Source organism: Falco punctatus, assembly GCF_963210335.1.
Source record: "Falco punctatus genome assembly, chromosome: 5".
In the NCBI taxonomy this organism is placed as follows: domain Eukaryota; kingdom Metazoa; phylum Chordata; class Aves; order Falconiformes; family Falconidae; genus Falco; species Falco punctatus.
Window position 1 is genome coordinate 43807260 of NC_137584.1, and position 20368 is coordinate 43827627.

The window sequence follows — 20368 nt, forward strand, 5'->3', positions numbered from 1 at the left end:
ATTTCTTGAAGACATATAAATACGTTACTTAGAGAACCACTGCTTTTTTACCAGGAAAATATATTCATATTTTTAATACAGTATTCAAAACGTATTAATATATTGCCTGAAGAGAAAATTCACTTTGATTCTTTTTCACGCTTTGACGCCCCTCCAGAGAACATCATCTGCAATGCAACAATTTTATTATTCTCTACCATTTAGCACATTAATATCATTCTCAACAAAAACCCAGCAGCCTGTATTTCCAGGATGTAATATGGTACCATTAATGTGAGTAGTCACAGCTACATACACAAGTCTAGGAATTCAGCTTGTTAAGTTTATTGCAGAACAGCAGGTGGAGACCATACACTGCTTCTGGGATACCGTGAAGACTCACAGTATCTTTAGAAAAAAGAAAAAAGGAAACATGAAGATCACTGGACAGACTCCTATCTAAAGATCATGACAACGACAGCAGACTGAAAGAGTCATTCAGCACACCAATGGGAGGAAGAAAAGACTGACCTGGTAAATTAAATCTAAAGTATTCCAGTTCTTAACTACATCTCTTTACATTTGAATGCTCACTCACTTGCAAGGAATCTGTTTTGAGCTTTTCTTTGTGCTCTTCAGATGATCGTAAAACTTCTCTGTACAGCTCTGCAGCCAATGCATATTCTCCTGAATTAAAAAAAGAGAGTAACAAAAACATACACATATTGTGTTGTTTTGTAAATATACAAACAGTCACAACTGGCCATCACTTGTAACATACTAGAGATGTTTTCAGAGAGGCTGTATAATATTTGCTTGTCTTCAAGCAAACCTTCCTTATTCATTCCACCCTCTCCCCCACAAAAAAATAAATAAAAAAACCCCCCAAAATCTGGTAAAAGACAGAGCATTATATTTCACAAACACTAAAGCAGTTTCCAAATTAACTATCTTTTGTGACTGCAAAATCCGTAGAATTTTTGATCCTAAAATACATATTCACAGTTGCATAAGTCTGAAAACCCCATAATCTACAACTCACTGCAGTGGTGCGTTACTAAATTTGCACTGCAAATTCACTCCTCCAGTGAAAACAATGAAAGTTGTGTCATACTTCAGAAATGCAGAAATGATTAAATACATGCAGGGAGCATAACTACTGATGTAAGCTGCTAACATCACAACCACATCTCAGGAAATATATTTATAAATTAAATATATATAAATTAAAAAAGAAATATAAAATTGAACTTGCGTATGGAAAAGCAGCAAAAAAATAATCAATTTTTATTTTCTTTTCTCAACTGATGGAAATTTACTTAAGTCAGTAAGAGCCTTAGCAGACTCTTAAAACATGGAGAAGTATAGGGACATGAAAAGTATAAAAACAAATAAGAGTAAAACAAAAATCATCTTCCTACCTATCTGTAAGTGTAACAACTCTATTTCAACAAGATTGTTTATTCTTACATTGAAACAGTTGCCAGTTGTAAGAGTGTAGTCCTGCAATACACTGTTGCTATTACTAGTAACAGGCCAAAAGTGCTGAAATTTGCTGAATTTGCATGGCCTCAAGCTTGAGGCTTGTCAGGCCTCCTTTGAACTCTTCTTGACCCACCTGGACCTTTTCCTTGGCTGAGCTGTGACAGCAATTTCTTTAATTCGCTAGGTGTCTATAACTAATTTTGTCTTTTTTTTCTTTTTGAACTTTTTTCTGTGTGGTACAATCACAGCTTTATATACACAGCGGTAACAAGCAGTTATTCCACATAGAATGAGATATTTACAACTAACACAACGATGTAGTGTAGAGAAATACAGGCCTAGTAACAACAGCAGAGAACTTGAAAAGTAAAGATATAGGATGCAGTGTAGAGTACAGCCATGGGATGCTAAGAGATGGTGCACAGGCTCGGCAGTGAATAAGGAAGCCACGGCTATAAGTAACTCACCCACAGTCAAAGAAATGAAGACCTAGAGCTGGACAAAACTGGTTTTAGGGGCAACAAAGAGAACAAAGAAATAGTATGTAACATTCATAAAAGGCATCATGTACACGAAGTTTGGTGTTAATGTGGAACTGCAGACCAGTGATGAACGAGAAAGGTGTAAAAGTGTGCTAGCAAACATAAAAATGACCCCAACTGGATCCTTGAGTGAGAAAGAAGAAACCATCAACAGAAACATCTTACTCCTCCTGACAAAGAGCTCCAAATGATAACTAGCCATAGCATTGCCACCCCCAGTATGAAACCACTGACCTCAGGACCCAGAAGGGCAGTAAAAAGGTAAGCATAAAAGCAGGACCAGCAGTAGAAATAAGTGCGATGATTATTCTTTTTTTGCCCAGAGCAATTAGAGTTGGACTAATAACAATTAGACTTCTAAGATTTCAACTGTACCAACAATAAATTCATGGAGTCACTTCCATATAACATGCACTTCTTCCTTGCTGATAAAGACGACTGAGTAACAGTAATGCTGGGGGGCATGGTGTGTGTGTGTTATAGACCAGAACTCTGCCTCTGTCCTGTTTTTATTTCTCACCAGATGCAATTTTCATCAACCTACTTTTCAAAAAAGGCCAAACTTTAATTTTGCTAATAATGTAATTTAGAAGTATTTAAATTTTTAAGCACTTGATTCTACCTGGAACACTTGATCTCCATCCTGCAATCAAAACAAAGTAAAAAAACCTACTAACTACAGACTCTGTAGTCTTTCTGAAAGTAACAGAACAGGCAGTTCGCTTGTTCTCCTCTTTGAAGGAAGACTTTAACATGAGCTGGAAAAACTCAAGCAGTTTGTCAACTTTAAAAGTCTTACTACTTGGCAAAGAGGCATTTGTTCCACATTCATGACTAAATTATTTTAGTTTATTATAATATTGTTTAATGGGACATTTGAGATTAACACAATTAATTTTGTTTCCCATTCAAAGCTTTTTTCCCCTCAACCCAGAAAAACTACATACATACAAAGCTCTATAGCAAGCAGTAGCAAAGAGATTCCACAGTCAGGATAGCAGTTTGCATGGCAGGGGGCACAAAGGAAGCCCAGAAAGCAGTACTGATAAAACAAAAGCAGCTTAAGTACAGTTACACAAGTACTACTTCTTTTATCCTCTCAGTACACAGGTTGTAGAATCAAGAAAGAATATAAAACATAAAAGCCAGAAATACTCTGAGACATCTCAAAGATACACCAAACTACACCTTGTCTCCGTCATCTAGAATGAATGTTGGGTTTTGTTACAAATACTGTTACAAGCCTCTCTAGCTTCCCTGGATTTCACTATGGCTTTCTCCCTCAATTAGAAAAAGCCACTGTTTTTACACTGTGTTGTCTAAACATTTATTAGCCTACTAAAAGGAGTAAAGAATACGCTACAGCCACCCAATCTTACCTTTAATGATATGGATACCAGCTAAGCCATTTAGAGCACACACCAGTTGTCGGTGAGCTTCCTCACACTCTGTTCGACATTTCTTCTGCAGAGATGTTAACAGTTCCTCCATGGTCATGGTGCTGAAATGGAGACCAAATGGCTCAAATTTGAAACAAAACCACAACACTAGAGAGGTAAAACTGTCATGCTGTGCAGCACAGAAGATTATTACTTGCATACAACATACTGTGCAAATGTTTACTTGCGATTTATTTACTTATTAAAAAAACACCTAGTCAGCTTTTCTTCCAGCTGGAGCTTTACCCTAACTTGATTATGTCAAGGGGTTGACAGCTCCTAAAACCAAGAAATAAGAAGCAAAAGGAAAATTAGAACTGGGTAAAATATTCCTTCACAAGGCAAAAGAAATTGTTCCTGGAAACAAGCAAAAATAGACCTAATTTTGCTAGAAGCTGTTCAAATGAAAACAGCTATGAGACTGTGTTTCTCCCCTCTTCTACCAATTTAAACATGCAAAACACGTGAGGTGTCAAGGTAAACAGAAAATTATGTGAAATGAGAGTAGTAAAGATTAGCAATTATCGTTCAAACTTCCTTTTCTACTTTTGTTTATAATATTTGTAATTCATGAGAAGAATTTAGTCCGGAGAGAATTAGCTTAACATAAAAATACAGGAAATTGACAGGTAAGAGGAAGAACAGAGATGAAAACAAAGAAAGAAGCATGAAGAATAGCTTGGAGTAAGGCCAAGGGACAAAGAATCCAGGCAGCAAGACTGATGTGAACAGATAGGAGAGTAAACTGCAACAGTCTACAACAGCTGACCTGAGGCTGCTTCTGTGACCATTTGCTTCTGTGAGAACAGACACCACCCCGCGCTCCCTGAAACTCTGCTCCTCAGCCTCACTGACCTTCAGGAGAAGCATCTACTATTTGGTGTATAGTGCTGTAGATGGAGCAGGGTAAGAGGTGATGTAACTCCTGTGCAGTTTGGTCCCAAGATATGCTGGAAGGGTATTCTTGACTAAGCCTTTAGTTTACCTGCCTTGCAACACTGTTCCATTTGCCCTCGAGTTTACACTACAGTGTTACACTACGGCAGGCTTTAGATCAATAAAATGACTTTGTAATTAGCTGAATTCTGGAAAGGTATTGGCATATACACATAACACCTGCTGTTCATACTCTGATAATTCTGCTATTACTACTTACCTTTCATTTTCAAAACCATCAGCAGTTTCAAGAAAAATTGTAAAAGCAAAATGATGTACATAAAGAGTATGCAACTTGATACATAGCCTGAGACTACCAACTGAGACAAAACCAAACGTTTTTTACTCAGTTTAACTAGAGGAGCCTAGAAAACTCCCTTTTGAGGGCTATATTTTTGCTGAGTAGATGCTCTCATTTACTGCCTTCGCTACACAAGTGGGAAAAAATGTCATCTAACATGCAACATGCTTCAAACTCAGCTTTCTTGTTTCAGGCCAGTTTCTCTTATCCATACGCTCCAGCATCAACTTGCTTGTTTCAGTAGATTTCTCTTATTCATCAAAACTCCTAGCACTGAATTTCTTCATTATTCTCCTAAATATAAACAAAGCCAGGGCCAGGAGCCAAATCTTCTGTTCTAGGAACGTCCACTGCTGCTGTCAAGCTTGGTTCACAAAAAAGATACGTAAACAGTGCTGGGAAACAAATTTTCTTTGTACATAAAATTTTAAGAAAGATTTAATTTTCATTGCTAGTCCGCAACCATTCCACCAAAGCCAACACACTACTAAGCTGTCCCCAGCATACTCAGCTCCGTTTACATGTTTCATTTGTACTCCACGGGCTCATTTTAATGCAAATAATCTTGTATAGGCTGGTGGGAATATTGATTTCTCCCATGTCTGAGTCCTTGCTTCCACACTAGCAGACTGTTAGACAGAAAGTGCTATAGCATAGTGCCTACTACTGGTACTTGCTAAAGTAGGTGCAATGTCTGTTACAGCTGCTTAGGCAATGTAGGTGCCCTGTGTGAGAAAGGGGAAGGAGTAGGCACAAAACTTCATAAAAGGATAGAAAAAGACTGAATAGAATGGATGAACAAGAACAGGGCACAGCAGAAATAACACTGGCAGTGTTAATTTTTTCCCTACCTGTAGCTTCAAACAGAAACAACATAGACAGTACTCGGAGAGCCTGGAGTGAAAACAGCCTGTTCTTTCACAACGCCCCTCTAAATGACTGAAAAAGTAATAGTAGCTATATTTCACAAAGAGTGCTAGCAACATGCTGTTGGTCTAACAAAGGCTAAGACCAAACTGGTATCTGCAGGGCACTTGAGGAAGATGATCTTGAAAGCACACAAAAGAGGAAAAAAAAGAACGAAGGATTTAAACAGCTTTCAATGTTGGAGCTATCTCTACCAATTCTGCAACCTTAGATTAACAAAATTTTCTTTGAATTAAAGAATTATACCACTCTGTTGGTTCATTTTGTTTTTTGTTCTCATTTATAAACATGAGTTTTCTAAGATGAATAAAAAAATCAGTGGGCTTATTTAAAACTGAAAAAGAATCGGGTTTGTTTCAAACTCTGTCGCCTGCAACACCATCAGTATCCATCAGCATCGTAAGGTTAAAATGTTACTGCACTAACAACTGCCTCCCAGTATCATAGTCTTTTACACAAGAATTACATTAACTACCCTACTGCATCCTACTCAGCTTCAGAGGTCAGATACCTTGGTGTGCCATAGTTGCATATTTAACTAAATAAGCTTAAAATTAAGCTTGTTTGAGAACTGTACAGGATCTTGCACTGCTGGAGACAATCAGAGTTTTTGCTTTGGATAAAGCCAGCCATTTAAGAAGTGACAGAAATTCACCTTTTCTGTAATGGCAAGAACTCTCCCCGAACAGCTTGTGGATGACAGCAGGCCTGCCTCAGCCGCAGCAAAGGGTACAGAATAGAAGTCACAGTCCTTCTATCTAGGCTACTAAGCTTAAGAGTCCAGTCTGAAATCTTCCTGAGTTTTGCCAATGCATCCTGGCAGCACACCTCGTGCTGGCGATGATAGAAGTGTCTCTCCACAGGAGAAAAGTGAAGCCAGTGTACATTTTCTGTCTGAGGGGGGATTTGAATCTGCAATTAAAAAAGAAAAGTAATTTGCAAATAAAGGTATTGATAAGTGTTGTTCAGGAATTTTAAAAGCCAAAACTCTTATTTACTTGGTCAATCACATCCTTCTTTGCTGATCTCCACATTATTTTGGCAATTAGACTGTAGAGAGGCCGGGGATTTTTCCTACAATAAGGTCGATATAAAAGCTGGTCCCACCAATGTTTGACCCAGTAAGGATCAACTCCAAGAAAAAGGACTAATCCATACAGATCTGCCAAGAAAAGAAAGTGTTTTAGTACAGTGTTTGTGCTCTAATACTTCACAATATGCCTCCAAAAAAATTACATTTCATACAAAGGTTACCAGACATAAAGCAACTACATCCTGGCTGTCATCTTTCCACTTGTTTTCCAGTCATTCCCTCACCAAAATAGGTAATTTGACCAAGTGGGGGATGACGGAGGTTCTCTCCTTTAGCTAGTTGTTGATTTTCATAGAACTTTCTGGACTATAACTATTTGTGAGACACTTCCCTCTTTTCAAGTTTTCAAGAGCAATGAACGTAAACCTATTCAGAGCAGAGGTGAGAGGTAGAAATTACATGATTGCATATGGTTAACTGGATTTGCCAGGTTTTTCTAAAGCAATACTGCTCAGTATCATTACTTCACAGCCTGCTGTGCACCAACTGTCTGTTGCCCACAATCCTAGAAAGGGCTGCAATTCAGAAGACATTCACTTTTCTACTAAGGCATAAGACATTAACAAAACACACTTCTATTGTTTTCTTACTAATTGAGAGATGGTTCAGAAACACATTCTGGAGGACAAAATTTAAGGACATACTGACTTTAAGCTCGTATCTAAATCTTACTGGAAAAGATGAGAGCTGCGAGACATTCACCAAATACATCACAGACCAGGGGAAGAAAAATTCTAAGAATTATTTCTATGCAGGAAGCATTTTTTACCCAGACATTCTATCCCATTTAATTACAACACTGGGGCACAAACTGAAATCAGTCAGCAGTTCTCATCCCCTCTGTGATGGGGGCTGCCTCAATATAGCCTGAGCACCTGGCCAACACGTATTATGGGCAACGTAACATTTCAGATATGTATTAAATCAACACTATCATACATAAGGACTTGAACAAGTTAATCATGACAGTCAAATGAATCACTTCTATAGTGTTTGCTTTATTAACTATGTATTCTCACAACTACTGTGTGTATTTATAAATTTAATCCATAATTCCATAATGAATTAATCTACAATATTGACTTTTATAATAGCTTGGTATCTGAACAATACTTCACAAATGCACACAAATGCTTACACTGATTTATCCACCTTCAAATTGCCTCAATGTGCACCACATATTTCTAAATCCAAAGAACACAGGGAGATAAAGAAGTTACTCTGTTTCCTTTCTTTTTTTCTATCTCTGTATGAAGCCTGTCTACAGAAACTTGAGTACCTCACAAAAAAGACAAGATAAATGACACCTGCTAACATACAGCTCCCTACGCCACTCATCTCAATTCATTAAGTCCTTACATAAGGACTTAAGACAGTTTCATAAAGCTTTAGTACAATTTTTAGAATTTATATTCATGGCAGCTGATGCCCACAGTAGTTCATACGGGGCTATGCAAAAAGCAAATACAGCTTTGCTTGCTGTATTGGACAGAAGGGTTCTGTAAGCAGTGCAGACTATCTTTAGCTGCAATAAGGAAGGGTTAATATTTACCCACTTTGCTAAGTGAAAATTGGAGAACAGCCTTGAGTCAGCTGTTCCAACATACAGCTTCTTTTCTCCTCAAAGTATTTGCTAATTCAGGGAGATAAAAAGATTTCAGCTCTGCAATTTTTGTACTGATACATTTATTTATTGATGGTTTTATTACATTCTTAAAGATTATTGCTTCCCAAGTCAGAGCGTCTAAAGAATTCAGAGAAAAACTAGCAGACATTTTAACTGCTTCAAACCACTACACCTAATTATCAGCACAAGAAAAACCCACAGAAGACACTGCTACATAAAATCTCACCTTCTAATCCTCGCTGTACAGGAGTGCCACTGACACACCAGCGATTGATTCCACTTAAGCGGAGTGCCATTTCAGCAGCCTAGCAAAAGAAGATAGAACCAACAGTTGGAAAGGAAGAACAGAGTGGAACACAAGACGTGGACCTTATTTTTAAAAAGTCTGAACATTTTTTCAGTATGTGAGATTAGCAGACCTGTAAGCAGCATTGATACAATATATTATAAAAATGTGTATAAAATTACTGTACTGAGCTTTTTTGAGGGTAACAAAGCTGGTAAAAGTCATATCCACTTCCAAATAATTAAGTGCAATTAAGGTGTATTGGGTCTGGCTGAGCCCCACGGCAGCCCTCACAGCGCTGTGCTTGCACTGGTAGCTAGAAAGGTGGTGATACCACACCAGTGGTTTGACTGCTGCTGAGCAGCGCTCGCACAGCATCCAGGCTGCCTCTCCAACCTCCCCCACCAGCCCCCAGCAGGCTGGGGGTGCATAAAATCCTGGAAGGGGATACAGCCAGGACAGCTGACCCGAAGTGACCAACAGGATATTCCATAGCATATGACGTCTGCTCAGATATAAAAGCCAGAAGAAAGGAGGAGGAAGGGGAGGGGCAATCATTATTTACAACGTTTGCCTTCTGGAGCAGCCACTACACATAATGAAGTCTTGCTTCCCAGAAAGTGGCCGAACATCACCTGCTGATGGGAAGTAGAGAATAAATTTTCTGGTTTTCATCACTTCCACAAGCGTGACCTTTGCTATTGCTTCATTAAACTGCCTTCATCTTGACCCGTAAGGTGGTTTTTTTTTCCATCTTATTTTCTCCCCTATTGTTCTGCTGAGGAGGAGAGTGATAAGAGTGGCTTGGGAGGCACCTGGTATTCAGCCAAGGTCAACCCACCACATACAGGTTCAAAGAAGACAAACAGCAAAAGAAACAGTATGTGGGGGAAAAAAAAACCAAAACAAACAATTAAAGCCCATAATTCATTACGTAAGTAGCATTTTTGTCTTCCTGTCTTGGGCAAAAAGACTGGACAAATACTAATTAATCACCCTCTGCAGACTACAGCCCTAGAGTTTGCAGACAGACTGTTGACTATTTTAGCTTCTAACTCAAAGGATGTATCTATGCCTCTGAATCATGTCACCGAATAGGCCAGTGTCTCGTTTGAAATTATCAAACACCATATACAATGTGATGACCTAGTTTTTTAAACTGTCGGTATAGATTACGCTAAGTATTTTTTGAGGTGGGTATACTTCAGAGTCTGCCAAAATCCCAAGAGAAGAACCACTTACTAGTAAATAACTCCAACAAAAAACTCACTTATAAAGAACAAGCTGCAAGGACAAATTACCTGAGTGCAATGAACGTTAAGAAGGGGAGAGGGAAGTTTATTGTATTATTTACAATAAGCTTGTCAAAACCTTTTCAAGTTAAATAAATTCATGACCAGGAACGTCATACCTTTGCAGTAGTGCATTCAACCATTTGTGCTTCATCAAGGCAGATCCTCCACCACTCCACTGCTACCAAGGGGCTGGGAATGGCCATGTACCGCTTCTGGTTGCGGAAACGGCGCCCATCTTCACTGTTACTGTGGGGTATATCTACATAGTTCAGTTCAGTGCGGAGGACATCATATGTGGTGATAACTACCTCCTGCTCTGCCAACATATGTGGCTGCAAAAAGCCATGCTTCTTCACGCCTTGATACACCTACACAGATTTGTGTTCAATAGCACAATAGCAAAGAATGAAGGTAAGAGACACTTTAATAAAAATTCTAACACACCCATACAGCTTACAACATGCATGCTTTTAGCAGTGTTACTCATACAAGAAGAAACTGTTCATAAAACCTGTATTCATATAGTAGCATGGCAGGAAATACACAGAAGTAACACCAATAATAAATGCAATCCAGACACTGATGCAAAATTTTTATGTATGATTATTTATATTTTCACAAAACAATTTTTTCCTCCTTTGAAGAAAAACAGAAAAGGACTTCAGTATTTTCTACAACAGTTATCTGTTGTAACAGTTACTTTGCAAAATTAATTATTTCATAATGTTGTACAGAGCAACATTATGTAAGTCAGTGTTACATATTCAGTCCTCTCCTTCTTTACCATAGGTATATTACCTTTCTCCCCAATGCCCCAAAAATTTCATGGATAATTAAGCAAAGACAGAATTATGCAGCAAAACATTTAAAACCCAGAAATGATACTCTGGGTAATTTTTTATCTATAAAAAAAAAAAAGACTTCTACAGAGACTCAAGAGATAGAAAGAATACCTAGTAAGAAACAGTCCCTGTGCATCCACAGAATATTATTATAAACCTTTCATGTTGACATTTGTTCTAATATCAGAAGTATTTTTCTTATCTCCCAGCATTTTAAGCATAAAGCTTTTTTTTAAGTGTAATGCTTTTTAAAGCATTTTAATCCTTTGGAAACATACTACAGTTTAAAATAAAAAATTAACAAGCTACACCAAATACAGTTTAAATAAAAAAATTAACAAGCTACACCAAATATCTTACTATGTGCTTCCCCAGGATAATATTCTATATCTAAAGAAAATAAATACAGTACGTAGTACGAGTCCCAGTATACTTACAATACCAAAACATGTTAAAATTTCAAATAATATGTGGTACAGTACACAAAATCTATTTTTAGAATAGGAGCATTTCCTCATGTCCCGGATTTTCAGGTACTAAGAACAATTATTACCAGAGCTATGTATTAATCGCCTTTTTTTCCTTCTCATACAAACTTTTTCTCTTGCTCCCAATTTACTTCAAGAACCTACTTCAAAATTACAGGCATCCATTGCTTACTTTAAAAGTTTTATCATTACCTACTCCTTAACACTCATCTAGGTCTGTAGGTTAATCACAGTATTAAAATAAAAAAGGCCTCCTTCTGACAGATACAGGAATATCCCTATCTTTTTTAGCAAGAATCTGTATTTTAGTCTCATCTTGAAATAACTGGCATCTTTCTATTCGTCTCTCATTCTGCAAGTTCATGATTTATCATATAAGAATGCACAATCTCGCTTAGTGTTTGCCTGCAACTACCTACAAACACTTTTACCATTTAAGAAAATCACAGTGTCTTTCAGTCCCTCATATTGGCACAAACTTTATCACTCTCTTAATCACACAACCAATAGTTAAAAATACCAAAATTAAGGTGGCACTATAAAACCTTAGTTGATTCCCCCCCACCTTTACCCCTTGATGATTAGTATGTGGTTTCACTGTTAATTTCACTGTTAACGGTCTTTTTCTTCAAGTAATAATCTCCCTTTATGTTTGTGCATACGGCAACACTGTTTCTGTCAACTGGAAGAAACACTTGCAGAAAATTTCTGTTCAGCTCCAGAGTGTGACAATGGAGGACGTGCCACCAAGTCAATGCACATGAACAAAAGAGAGAGAATGAAAGAGGCAGAAAAAGAAAAAAAAAAAAAAAGAAAAAAAAAAAAAAAGAAAAAAAAAAGAGCATGCTCACTGAAGCAACTGTGAAGAAAAAAAAGTAGCTGTCGAAGTCTAATGATCTCTTCCATAGTATTTATGAACAGATTTTCCGGAGGTTTGTAACTTGGCCAAGTGTTGGTTGTTTTCACAGCAGCAGGAAAAGACAACCTGCCACAAAGCAAGATCTACGGATAAATTTTAATTTCTTTGTCTATTACATAAAGCCATCAGAATTTGCCATGGGTTGCAAGCTGGTGGAAAAATAAAAACCACCCTTTGCATGCAATGCAAAGCCTGTTAACATGAGAAACTAGTTCTTTGAAATGTCTGCACTATTTTCATGTTAATGTTACAGAAAAAAACCCAACAAATTCTCATTTTGAAGCAACACTGAAAGGAAGTCTGGATGACTTATAGTTGGCAGTTAAAAAAAATTGAAAACAGTGTCTTAGAATGGAAGGTGTTACACAGCTTAACGTACAGACATGCGGGATTTAAGCTCTTTTACTGTTACCATGTAAATCTATTTCTGACAGTTCTCATCAAAGCTGGTATAGAACTTGGACTGGATCCTAAGAAAACTGTGCAAGTTTTACAGATTTTTTAGCTGCTGCACTAAAACTAATTACACTTCTCACACAAATAGCTTACCGGAAGCCTAGAATTCACGTATACACTGGGCATCTACGCAGCATAGCTGAAGACATCAGATATATCCCTGAATACAAAGCTTTCCCTCTTCATCAATCTGCTACTACTATTATTTTATTCGAAACAGAAGGGATGTATGGTTCTCAGAGTACTTTATCCTTACAAAGGTTCTTGCCTACTAAAAATACGAAGGACAAAACTTGACATCATTAATAAAAGAGAATGGCTACCCTTGAATACTGCGATAACTGTATTTTAAAAAATCCTGTATAGCCATAGTTGCTATACATATAGTTATTTTATACACATACAGCTATTAGAAATCAAGTAAAAGGACAATACACGGTCTCCAGATGAGCAAGATCCTAAAAGATATGGCAGATGTTATAGACATGGTGCCCAAGTTGCAAAGGTGTTATTTTCTGGAAACACCAAGGCCCAAGACTTCTCTTGTAAAGCCCAAGAACCAGAAATTCACAAGCACACTTTACCTACTGAAACATTCGATTTTATCTAGAAAAAAAATGAGAAGCAACTGTTAGAGCGCTGCTTGGGTGCAAATGTGAGACAACACTACCAGAACAACTATAGTTAGGCCTTTCTAAGTTCCTTGGTAAGCTTTCAGAAAAAAAAAAAACCAACAAACATACAAAACCTTCCCCCTCAAATCACCTGCTGTTGCAACTGCTCAAAATTTGCTTCCATTTGATAGATACCTAGTCCAATGTATCACCTCCCAGTGACCAACTAATGAGACAAAAACCGAAGAACTAAATGCAGCCAGTCTTTCTGGGACACCAATGCACCATGTGATGCCAAAACATAGGTCTAATAACAAGAAACGCACAATTCTGACACAGAGGACAAAGAAACCCCCGAACTTTGTGATGCGTCAGACAGGAAGCCCCAAGCCTTGACAAAGTAGCTCGCCAGAATATGAACGCAACCTTACCAGAACTCGAAGAGAAGATGATCTTACATGTCTGTTGATCTCATCTACCCACTGATGACAAATAGAACTTGGAGAAATGATCAGAGTTGCTCCCGTGGAAACAGGTTTCATTGCCACAAGGCAATGGGGACAGTAGAAGGGCTTGATCTTCAGGTTTTCCTCTTTGTAGTTTACACACTCCGCATGCTGCCACAAGTAACATTTCAGGCACTGCACACGAGCTTTATAGTCAGCCAACCCAAGCTCACCACAGATGCATTCAAATCGGTATTCAGAGGTGTTAAATGGAAATACAGAACTGCTATGTTGTATGTTACCACTGGCATGTTCTTGGGAATGTGAGGATTGGTCCTTTGGAATTTCCTGCTGGACATCAGCTGTAGTTTTAGAAACATCAAAATCAGGATGACTGCTCACATCACTGGAGACAAGGAGGCTGCCTTGCAAATCAGGAGACTTTGGGACCACAGCTTCCTGCTGCACATTATTCTCTTTTACAGAGTTCTCATGATCTGCTTCAAATTTCCTGTTATTTTTGCTAGTTGTACAATAATCATGTTCTTCCATGGTGATATCCACCCGTGAAGGGGTTTTAATAACATTTTCAGAAGTGACATTACTATTTCTTGATTCTTTGGTTTGAGTTTTAGCATCAATCAGCTGCTTCTTCTGAACACTTTCTGAAGACCTTGCTATCTACAAAGCAAAATTAACCAAGAATATACAGACTTTCTCCTCACCTTTTTTTTTAAATGTATAAACACATCAAGACACAGATATTAAGATTTTATATTAATTTCCAGTTTGAAGATTTGGTTAATATTTACCAGTGTTCAAAAGACAACTTCACAGAACAATACACCACCAGCTCCCACAACACTATTTAAAAAGATTTATGACAGATATAGTTAATATTTTAGGCCCAAATTTAATCTACTTATGATTTCTGCTTCTTTGTTCATGAATGTCAAAAATAAATGCTGCAATTTTCTTCATTTTTATCAATAAGCCAGTGACGCTGAAATAGTGCACACAGACAACACAGCTGACAGTAGCATGCAATCGGTAGAAATAAGATCTGCATTTGCAACGTTCTTTGCAGTAACTACAGCAGCATGTTTTACCTGCTCTTTGGTTCTCTCTCGCTTCTTCTGTTCCTTGTAATTCTTTCCCAGCCTGAAAGACCCAGCCAGACCATGTCCTTTGACTTGCTCTACTACTCGTTCTGCTATTAGTTTTTCTAGAGTCCTTTTGAGAAGCCGTCTATTTCTCTGTATGTCATACCGATATATAGCACTGATGTACTTAAATATTGCAATAATGGATGCTCCTTTCTTCACATTCATTTCCTTGACAGCTGCTAGTATCATCACTCGTAAGCCTGTATGTAGAATCAATGCAAAAAAACTTACAGCTCAGATAAAATGAAAGTTGCCTTGGAGAATGCACATCAAGGGAACTATAAACACTGTGTTCATCCAAAAAATGCAAAATAAAGACAGGCAGGAGTTTTGACAATGCTTTACTTGAGGTAGCCCTACAAATCACTATTTTTCAATGATTCTTAGACAATAATGAATAGCAACAGAAGCCACTCAATTTTTTTACTGAAGTTTATAAAAAGGCAGTGTATTTCGGTTAAATGCATAAACTCTTCTACAACAACCTTTAGTTACATGGAGCTCTGTAGAACAGAGTTCTGAGTTGGTAACTTTTAACTGTGGATGACTTTGTAGCATTGCAATCCTCGATCAGAGTGCTCAGCAAAAGAATAATTTCACTCTGCAGAACTGAAGAGTAGTCTTGAACTCATAGTCAGCAGCCAATATAAGACTGATGCCAAAAGCAAAAGGTATTTTAAAAGTCATCAAAAATACTTACTAGGATATTGGATTTTTTCCTTCAATTTAAGTTCCACTTCCTTTGGTTTTTTCTTTTTATTTCCTTCTGAAGGTTGAGGTGGAACAAAGAAGTTCACGAGCTTACCCTAATGCAGACAACATTAAATAGTTATTAGCTCACATTTCTTCACAGTCATTCTGAACTTCATTAATCTTTTCACATTTGAAAATAAGCATAAGCTGCTACAGATGTGTAGTCTGATCTCACAAATTTGCTCAGATAGCTCATTTTTAGTGTACAGAGTGATACCCCATTCAGTTCAGTTTCTCAGCAAACTGTTCAGCACCTTACACTGACAGAAAAAACAGCCCTGTGCAAGCCACTTGGGTCCTCCGCTACTTCAGAATTGTTGCAGGACTCTAGTGGTAAGTGATCTAGGTTACTGATGGGGGAAGGAAAATATGTGCTTAATATGTAGCTAGAAACACAAAAGGAGGTACACAATATAGATCGAAAAGCCCTAGTCACCTGTGTAACAAGTCAGTTTCACTTTTTAGGGACTGCCCCCCCCCAAATTTACTTAATTATTGATGATTCAGGAATAGTGATTTAATTCAAGGAGATGCATATTGAAGAACCAGGATACAAAAAAAGAATCCCAAAGCTGGAACAAATGATTCTATGATTAACTGGATTAACTGTTATAGCTGTATTCATTGACACATCACTCTGCCCTGTCCAACTGGTTTCTTTGCTGAGTTCTTAAATACTAACTGCAATAAAATTCCAAACACTGTTTGAGCCTTACGATGAATTGAAATACTTGGAGTAACTCTGACACAAGCCAGGAGTCATTCAGAAAGTGTCTGTTGGAATAAAGCGCTTCTGTTTTCTTTTTCTTCAGGACAAAGTCATTTTGTGTTTGAATACAAGAAAAATACAGATGAAAAGGGGTCTTCTGGATGAGTGGAACAGTACCTTTTAATCACAATGTCACGTAATTCTGTTCATAAAGATCCTAAAATTTTAGCTAAGTGTTTGTCCCAACTACTCATATGATGAAACAGTTTCTAACTCCAGCTCTCCAAAAGCTATGGTCTCTAGCTATTGCTGCCAGTTGATGTCTAGATGCTTTAGTGCCAATACTCCCTTCTTCACACTCCTCAGCGCTGACTCTCTGACACATTTAAGAATCATCTTATTATCTTTAAAACTGGGTCTTTTTAGCTGATAAAATTACAATCAGGCAGGAGATCATTATGAATAGATGTACAGTGAAATGCGCTGTCATCAATTCAAAAGGATGGAACTCACAGAAGTGGCAAAAGTTTACTTAAAATTCTCCCTGCAGAAAGAATTTTTGGTTTTAGTGAGTGTGCTAAGTTCTCACAGAATGCACAGATGAGGAAAGTGAAAAGATACAAAACTAAGCTAAATAAGCCCATTTATCATATGAAATAAAGGAGCAGAAATCTTTATTCACAGAGTTTAAATCACCCCTATTTTAGCACAGAATGCACGTCCAATGGATGTTTGACGCTCATCAACACAATGAAATTAAGGGGAGAATTATTTCCAACATAGTACACTAAGTTACATATTTATACACTCCTGCACTGTGTGTAAACTACCAACAGCCTATTAAGAGTGCAGTTGCCTGCTAACACTCTTCAACAATGGCAAACTATCAATCACTTCTCATGCAAACCATTCCACTATTTATGCCCCCAAGTACCACCTCCTACAAAGCAAACACTTTCACTGTACTTTAATCCAGCTTTAGACCTGGACCTCTATAAACCAGAAAGCAACAAACTCAAGAGAAGTGCATTTCCATTAACTCTTCGTACTAAATCTTATCCTGGTTTTCTTACCTCAGGTAACATCAGATCATCTTGTTTAATGTCTGGTCCAGTATGAGTCAGAATAAGAGCCAACACTTCTACTGTTTTTCCAAGACCCATCTCATCTGCTAAAATACCTCCAGGCCACTGGGGTCCAGCAACTGGATACTCACGGATAATACTAAAATTCAAGTACATTCCCAAATTAAACTGTAGCATGGTGTAACAGAGAAGCACATGTTCAGAGACACACACAGCATAGCTTCAGCAAGGCAAAGTTTCTAAGGTGAGGCATTATCTTTTATTAGATAAACTGAGACTGACAAAAACTAGCAAGTTTTTTGGGTGTACAGACCTGACCAAGAGGAATTCGTATGCCAGATTTTTTTGGATTTTTTTTCCCCTTAACAGGCCTCACCTTCCTATACCTTAGCATATCATAACATTAGTCTCCAAAATATTGAAATACATTCATGTTCACATGTTAAACATCTGAAAGTTATATAGGGAAAAAATAAAAAGCAAACTAGCAATCAAAAGGTTCTATTCTAAATGAATTAATGAGAAAAATGAAATAGAATTTGTAATGCAATACTCAGCATTAATAAAAAGCATTATAGTACCTCTTTCCTTTAGACTTTAAAAACATTGGACCAGAAGGCTGAAGCCTCCAATGCTCTATTTTTTTTAAAAAAATGTTAATCTTAAACCCATAAATCTGTACCAAAACTAAAAAAAAAGTTAAGAATGTCTTCAACTTGAGATTTACATATTTACCTGTGCTTTATATACTCCAGTTTGCCTTTTTTTTTCAAATTAAAAATATCACTGTTCTACTCCTTCAGTTGCTAACTGAAAAATGACAGTTATGAATTATCTCATATCCTCAAGGTAAAAGCTGCCAATATGGTTTTCAAAAAGTACAACCCTGAGGCGTTCTCAGAAGCAGGTAACTATAAAAACATACCAGCCTGTAAATGGATTATAGTAGATTTTTACTCCATCCAGAGTGATGACCTCCCGCCATAAGAGGTGCAGTCCATTTTCTACGAAGAAAAGAGTTCATTATGAGGTTTCTCTAGAAACAGCATACTGCTTAAAATTGCTCAGCCTTACTGCGACTTTCAGAGACAAAAAGCAGACCTCTACCTCCACAGTGCTTCATGACCAACAAGATACAACTGATTTTCAGCAAAATTTAGTTTATCATTTAGGGTACTACCCAAACAACAGCTTTTATAAAAATGGCAATGAAATCATTAACAAAGCTTCAATCAATACAATGCCACTTTCCTCAATTACACCAGTTTTCCAGACTCATATACTTGCCACTGCTCGGAGTACTTGCAAGGTTCTCTCGGCGAAGCATCCAGTTCACAGCCTCACTTTGGTATGGCCTCAGAATAGGAATTAATGCAGGATGCTGCACATCCTCTCTCAGTAAGTCGATATCCTGCTGATGGGTATGCCTTACAAAGTCATAAAGCTCTTCAATATTTTGTCGCTCTAGTTCCACGTCAGACTCTTCCTCATCTTCCTCCAGCTCATCTGCGTACACCAAATAATTCAAGACATGCATTATCAATCAACCGTGGTCAGCATTTCAGTAAATTTTGCTGCAATACATTTACTTGAAATGTGAAATAACATGTTTCAAAATATCATATGAAAGCAAGCAAAGCAAAACATCATTTAAACGTGCCGTGGCTGTACCAGACTCAGCTAGGCAGCAGCAGGAAACAATGAGCAATACTGTCCCAAAATTTAAGATTAACACACTATGGCAATCACAGAGGTATACATAATCAGCAAAGCTGTTCTTTTAGAATTTAGGGATAGAATGACCAGACCTTATTTATTTAACAAAGACCTTCCACTAAACATTTCCAACTGATACAGAACTACAAGTAACTCACATTTCAGACTTAAATGTTAATGAGTTCATGATCTTCTAGAAAGCAGAAAACCACAGCGGGTTGTCAAGGATTTGTGTATTTTTCATGAAACAAAGCCTTTCTGGATAAAATAATGTATTAAAAAAAAACCACAGGCGATTCTCTTCAATGAGTTTTCACGTTAACTTTAAATTATCTATCTGGATAAAAAAATTGTAGCAGTAGGACAACATGAAATTCTCACCACTTGCATCATTACAAAGATTCAGACAAGGTGTACTTTAGAAATTAAAATCCTACCTCAAGAGAAGCATGTACCCTCTAGGACAGAAAGCCTAGCCTTCTTTTTTATCTTTTAGGAAAGAAAGCCTTGTGCTTATCTGTTTTTCACATGAAGTGGATATATGGGCACACACAGAATTTAAGCAAGATAGAACAAAAATTCATGAAAAATTAAAGGGTCAGCATTTTGGGATATAAGATGAGGGAACAATGGTCTTAGAGGACAAGTTTTAACAGTGTTTTAGGTCTCAAATTAAAAACATCAGTACCAATACCATAGCTGTACAGCTCTACAGTTCAAAGACAAGACGGTAACTCTAGCTAGTATTGGAGGTAAAGCTACCTTGCACTATTTTTCTCAAAAAAACCCAACCCAAAAACATTCAGAAGCAAGTCAAGGCCAGCATTTTCAACACAAAGTGACTTTAAGGTATATTTAAAAGTATAATATACTGATAAAAAAAAGAGAAAACAGCTAGTGGCAGGTATAATTAAATCAAATTATAATAACAATGCTTTCTGCTAACAAAGAGATGTACCTGGCACAAACATCACAGAGCTTAATCCTAAAATAAGGTTTGGGCTGCTATTAGGACTCTCATGGAAAGCAAAAGCTTTCTTTCATTCAAGTGAACAGTGAATGTGAAGAATGGTTTCCAAAGCAAACAGCAGGAAATTATGTGCCTATGTATGGCAGCCAGGAGTGCCCTCATCTAATCCTTTGAAGTCAATGGAACAATTCCAGGGCTTCACGAGGAACAAAAGAATTCTAAAAGACACGAAGTTTCTGTAAATCCATGTTTATAAAAAAAACTTGCAAAGGCGGCAACCAGAGTGCACGTGTA

The 20368-nt window shown here is 37.4% G+C and overlaps 1 protein-coding gene across 1 annotated transcript in view; it reads right to left on the reverse strand.

Annotated features, from left to right (window-relative positions):
* Positions 1-20368, reverse strand: part of SHPRH (SNF2 histone linker PHD RING helicase) — a 54872-nt gene that overhangs the window by 27328 nt on the left and 7176 nt on the right. The window contains exons 4-15 of the mRNA XM_080390598.1: positions 18676-18894; positions 18314-18392; positions 17377-17527; positions 15542-15647; positions 14785-15041; positions 13661-14356; positions 10027-10278; positions 8556-8634; positions 6608-6771; positions 6265-6521; positions 3386-3507; positions 578-666 (exon numbers count right to left, since the gene is read on the reverse strand). Coding sequence (XP_080246724.1) covers positions 578-666; positions 3386-3507; positions 6265-6521; positions 6608-6771; positions 8556-8634; positions 10027-10278; positions 13661-14356; positions 14785-15041; positions 15542-15647; positions 17377-17527; positions 18314-18392; positions 18676-18894 — 2471 coding nt within the window. The remainder of the gene's footprint in view (positions 1-577; positions 667-3385; positions 3508-6264; positions 6522-6607; positions 6772-8555; positions 8635-10026; positions 10279-13660; positions 14357-14784; positions 15042-15541; positions 15648-17376; positions 17528-18313; positions 18393-18675; positions 18895-20368) is intronic.